Genomic DNA, 6,251 nt, shown 5'->3' on the forward strand with positions numbered 1-6,251 from the left:
CCTTCCAGAGGGACTTTGTTACCTTCTCACTCAAAGCGTTCGCAGTTGTTAAAGAGTGGTGTGCTGTCATACCAACCATGTTACATTCCATTTCCGTTTGTCCTACGAAGTCCATCTTGTTTAAACGAGACTTGTTTAAGGACGCTCGGTATACTGCAGCCTTCAAAGGACGCGTCCTACCTAGCACACAGCCTTCGAAAGGAGACACAGCTTATATCTTTAACGTTTTAAGCTTGAACTTATATTGCGATATAGCGACCCCTATGGACCTGCAAACATAAAGTTTAAGGGGTTAAAAGCAGATATGTGATGGTTACAAATTTATAAAAGCACTTAAATGAATTCTTCTGTTAACAATCATGTACTATATGAAGTGTAACGTTGATGAATTGTTTTTGGGGGATTATAGGTTTTTCAGTGTTATGTCTTTAAGGCAACAAAGTTTTAAAATTGGCTATAACTTTACACAGAAAAGTTAGTAAGCGATTTTATCACACTAAAATAATGTCAGCACGCATATTGTTCACATCTCGTGGCTATCATTTTGAAACAGTGAGTTTTTTTTATGTTTACAAATTGGCCCCATTCACTTCCATTTTAAGTGATTTACTCTAACCTTGATTTTTGCATTTTTAAAGAAAAGGAGGGACAAGTCTCAATTAATTTATATGTTAATCAACATTTTTCCACAAATGCTGTCGATTGCACTTAACTTGTGCTGAACCCGGAATATTTCTTTAATATGAGATCATAAAAACTATATGTAGGCCTAAAATAATTCCCCAATCAATACTAAGACAGACAGACAGATAAACAGACAGACAGACAGATAGATAGTCACAACAAAAATATATCTTGCATAGACCACTTTATTGCATTTTACTGCCTTGATTTGAATGACAGCACAATATCATAATCCAACCATGGTGTCCAGTCAAAAACCTGTGTAAATAAAAAGACGACATTACCAGAGTGACAAATAGAGCAGAACTGCAAAATGGGACAATACAGAATACAAAAATACAAAAAATACATTCTCACCACCATGTTATCAGCCACATTATGAATCATAATGCTCTTGGCAGTGTCTAAAAAAAACAGAGATAAATAGTAAATAAGAGTTGTCAGTTGATAAACATGTTTACATTTTGACAGATATACTGTGTAAAGTGCACAGACCGTTTGCAACATGGCTGTTGAGCATTGATCCCTGTAGCTATATGCTGATGATGACCCTCATTAGAGGGGGTGGCAGGAAACATACAGCATTGGGAATCCATAGCTTGCGTATTGTGTATGTCATGAGGAATGCTCTTGAAGTAAATATAGCGAGGAAGCTTTGCATAACGGTGGCTTGAGGACATTAAGGCTGGAGCTGTTTGAACTCTCATGCTCGAGCTGCTTATAGGGCGCCTGTATGGGCAATTACAGACCACTTCTGGTTGGATACCATGGACACTACTGCGAGCGCTCAAGTCTTGGTACATGGGAATTCTTGGGTGGTCCGGGATCAGCATATGTTCAGAGCAGGTCATAGCAGTATCAGGGGGTATGATATGGCAAATCCGCCAATTACAGTCACAGGTAGCTGGTCTGATGGCTTGATGGGCTGTGGATGGTAAATGGATAAGGAAGTTGTGATTGCATTTTGGTAGAAACCTATTAACCTCGTGCGACCCCGTGTACACATGCATGGGCATTGTATTTTGGCTTTGCTATATGTAACACATAATTAAAAATTCATTTAAACCAACTGATCTCAGTTTTGGAGACTCTGGGCTGTCAGTAAAGGGTTAAACTTTCGATGTACGGAGTCATGTGACAAAACAACATGGCGCTGATCATAGCTGAGTTTGTCTTTGGGAGAAACACCAACAAAACTACAAATGGTAAGAAACCTAATAAAGTTTTTACATTGAAACTTGTTTGAGTCAAAAGAATAGAGTCTCTAGTTTCATCCCATATGTCATTTCTTAAATTGGAGCGATTTATCGCGAAACGCCATGCTGCTAAACACAATGTACACTAAGCGCATTTTTAACTTAGAAATCCTACATTTAATGTGTTGAGAATTAATGGGTTCATCCAAAAGCTGAAAAATTTTGCTTTTTATGGAGTTAGGATGAAAATTAGGAGCATTTCGAACTGTTCCGAGACGAGTGCAGACAGACAGCACACTGGAGGTTAAGTCGTTCACTAAATAGGTAGCAAGGGAGCATCCAATAACTCTCTATGCAGCTAAGTGCATTCAATCCAAACTTCCTGCCAAAAGTTCAGTTTCAGGCTGCAGATGATGTTTGGACCACTCAACATGTTTGGCATATATGGGACAATGATAATCAGTACATAGATTCAGAATATATAATGTATAATTTTATTTTAAAATTTGTAGCAGTGATTGGCCAATGCTGGCCGTTACTTTGAATCTGAATTAATTGTGCAAATTTCTGATGTAATGTCTGTAACGTGATTTCTGATGTAATGTCTGTAACGTGAAAACATGAATAACCAACACTTCTGGAAACATAATAAACAATTTGATACAAAAAAATAAAAATAAAAAATCGGACTTTCTACTGTATAGCTTGGTATACCTAGTCCCGCTGCTCACATCAATTCTTAGGAAAACTATTTGCTCTAGATTTTTTTTTTACATGTTTATTAGGTGCTACTAGCTACAAATCAAAAAGGGTCACAACAGCAGTCACGCTCAGGTCTCAGGAGGTTAATGTTCTTTTATGTAATAAATGACAAATATCTAACTAAAATGTAAAACTGTATATGCATTTGGGTGTTTCTTCAACTTTGGGGACTTTTAGCACTTTGGATTTCTCGTTAAAACATTTTTCACACTCTCACTAGTTTATTTAATTTGTCTGCTAACAATGTCCAACAGTGTATGTACATGCATCACAGAAGATTTAGGTAATTTTTTCTAAAAGTCATGTAAATTCCCACCACATTGTCATTACCACCACATCTCAAATCCTGTATTTTGTATATCTGTACTCTGTATTTGATGTAGCCTAAAAAAAATGTTTCCCCACACTTTGTGTATTTTGGCAAAATTACAGCTTGATTGGAAATGACGGCCAATAAAAATACAACCCTGGGCTATGAAAGTGCTCGAAACTGAAGGAACACCCAATTACTGTTAAAGTTTCAGTAAAATAGAGATACATTGGGGAGGTACTTATGATGTTTAAATCTTTGAACTTACGGCAAATACTGAGGTGTGATTGCCGTGACAGTCTATATGTACATGAAGCTGCATGATGATTGCATTGGACTTGAAATGATGGTTTGCCTTCATGAATCTGGGATTGAATGCAGTCACAAGGTGTTGCTGGCATGGTTTCTTTAAATGCGTGAGAGGAATAGACAGGTTGTGCAATCAAATCAACTGGAGCGGAAACCTTTGGGGTTGAAACTGGCAGGTTTGTGGAACAAGCAGCAGTCGTTTTGACCGGTTCAATAGATACTCTTGTCTCATTTGGCAACACATTGGCTGTTGGCATTGTTTCAGGTGATGTATAAGTGGAGTATGTCGTAGTTGATTTCTCATTTGCATGAGTTGGCACGGAAGGACATGCCATCTTGAGTTTGGCTTGAATTGGGTTTATTTTAGTTGCAGCTACAGGAGAAACTGACCCATGTGATGTTGAAACAGGGGGGCATGTAAGATCGGTGGCCACTTCTACTGACTCAGACGTCAGTCCAGACTTAGTTGTTGCTTGTTCATGTGATTCCTCTAACCTAGAAATCTGTGGCGGCACCAAACTAGAGGTAGTAGTTTCAACGGGTTCAGAAGTTGAAAGAAATGTTTCTGAAGAGTCTTTGAATTTCTGTTGAGGTGAAACTAAACGGTTCATGAATCCCTTAAACTTCTCAATTAATTCAGCCAATTCCGATTTGACTTCAACTGATTCTTTGGATGATTCCGAGACTTCTGCTATTAAAGATAGAGCCGATGCTGATTCCGTCTGCTCGTCATGGCTCTCATCATTTCCCATTGTTGCTTCACCTTGTGGAGGACTTTCTGGAGAATCCCTCTGAAACACAATGCACTCCGGCACTTTCTCAGACTGCACCAAAATCATGTACTTACAAGGGATGGATGGTGTCTTAATCAACACAGTGTTGGGTGTAAATTCAATCTCGCTTAGAGGAACACGCTCAAAGAGTGCTGAATCTCTGTGGCTAGTGGAATTGGGACCATCGGTTGGTGGCAAACACTTATTTTTGGCTGTTTTGCGGAAGACAACCACTGCGTCCGTTTGGTCTGCTCCCGCTAAAATGCTCCGAATTCCATCTTCGTTCAAGTACTCATTGTAATCAGCAGCCGTCTGAGTAACTGGGGCATCATCATTTTCAGTGCCATGAGATGTCAGCAGGCCAACTATTTACAAGACAAAACATATGCTTTTAATTTTTTTGAATGTATACTAGAAGTATATTTTGTTTTTAAAAAACTGGTAATATATCTACAAAGGACCAAACAAAGACTAATTTTCATTGGTTGATAATATTTCATTTTGATGTAGCTTGTGTATTACCTCTTTCGTCTTGAAATTCCTTCAGAAGACCAAATATATCAAGGTTTGGTTTCTCTGGAAAGAAAGAAAGAAATCAGATGTTTGTTTGTTTTATGTTACTCTGGAAAGAAAGTAAGAAATAAAGAGCCATTACAATGCACCATAAAAAATGTACTGTAGCAGTACCATGGTACAGTGATGGTATAAGATAATACTACAGTGGTAATGATTGATTACTAAATTGAAGGTGTATTCTGGGTTCAATACAAGTTAAGCTCAATCGACAGAATTCGTGGCATAATACTGATTACCACAAAAATGTATTTTGACTCGTCCCTCCTTTTCTTAAAAAATTAAAAATCTGGATTACAGTAAAACACTTACAACGGAAGCGAATGTGGCCAATTCATAAACGTTAAAATACTACTTCAAAAGAAAAGCCACAAGACATATACAATATGCATGTTAACATGATTTTAGTGTGATAAAATTGCATACTAACATTTTCTGTGTAAAGTTATACACTATCCAATTTTTGCCATGACAATGTAACGCCATAAACACAAACATTACTAAAAACTACGATTTAAAAACATTTACAGCTCAAATAATACTCAAATTTTAAGTTTAAAGTACTTTTATAAAATTACAAGCTTCAAATTTCTGCCTTTAAACCCTCCAAAAATTGGCCCCATTCACTTCCATTGTAAGTGCCTCACTGTAACCTCGATTTTTGCACAAATGCTGTCGATTGAGTTTAACTGAACCAGAATACTCCTGAAATATACCATGGTATTTTCATTATACTCCAAGGTACCTTAAAGGGATAGTTCACCCAAAAATGAAAATTCAGTCATTGTTTACTCACCCCTGTGTTGTTTTAACCCTATATGACTTTTTCTTTTGCTTAACACAAATGAAAAGCATATGATGAGGTTTGGTGAGAAACATACCGAAATCGAATGTATTATTTAGTGAAAATGTTCACTGACTGTTGATCTCCTGTGCGCGTTAATGATAGGGCACAAGAGCAACAGTTCACGCAGCCCCCTTGCGACACTGGGGCGTTCAAACAAAAACTGGTTTTGTTTATCTAAAAACAGGTCCTCCACAGCGATAGTGACAACACAACACAACTTACTAAACATGTCTGAAGAATTTCTAGTCGACGAATTGATGCATTTCTATGCCCAGCCTTATTTTTTTGAAAGTTTTTGATGCCAGTTCACAGCGGACGGAGTTACCCGCTTGATGCCGAAAATAGAAAACAAGCAATTGATAGAATGTACCGTCACTCGTAACTGCTGATTAGGACAAAAACTCTGATTACCATAGAAAATATGCCTTTTATCACGTGTCGTTTGCCGTTAGGTTAGGACAAGGTGTGACTGTGTCTGCCTGTAGCCTCCTCTATGTTTCGGTTTGATTTCCGAATACTCCGTTCAAAAAAATAAGGCTGGGCATAGAAATGCATCAATTCTTTGACTACAAACACTTCAGGCGTGTTTAGTATGTCCTGTTCTCTGTTTTGTGTGCAGCTGTTGTGTCCTGTTGTCGCTATCACTGTGGAGGACCTGTTTTTAGATAAACAAAACCAGTTTTAGCTTGAATGCCCCAATGTCGCGACAGCACTGCGTGAACTGTTGCTCTCGTGCCCTATCATGAACGTGCACAGGAGATCAACAGTCAGTGAACATTTTCACTAAATAATATATT

General features: G+C 37.8%; 1 protein-coding gene across 1 annotated transcript; it reads right to left on the minus strand.

Moving 5' to 3' along the window:
* Positions 1-890: 890 nt before the first annotated feature.
* Positions 891-4,123, minus strand: LOC127438346 (uncharacterized). The gene is made up of 4 exons (XM_051693872.1): positions 3,221-4,123; positions 1,180-1,609; positions 1,042-1,088; positions 891-942 (listed from the first exon to the last, which is right to left on the minus strand). Exons 1-3 carry the CDS (start codon positions 4,098-4,100, stop codon positions 1,061-1,063), a joined length of 1,338 nt encoding a protein of 445 aa, XP_051549832.1. The 5' UTR covers positions 4,101-4,123; the 3' UTR covers positions 891-942; positions 1,042-1,060.
* Positions 4,124-6,251: the final 2,128 nt, after the last annotated feature.

Source organism: Myxocyprinus asiaticus, chromosome 49, assembly GCF_019703515.2.
Source record: "Myxocyprinus asiaticus isolate MX2 ecotype Aquarium Trade chromosome 49, UBuf_Myxa_2, whole genome shotgun sequence".
In the NCBI taxonomy this organism is placed as follows: domain Eukaryota; kingdom Metazoa; phylum Chordata; class Actinopteri; order Cypriniformes; family Catostomidae; genus Myxocyprinus; species Myxocyprinus asiaticus.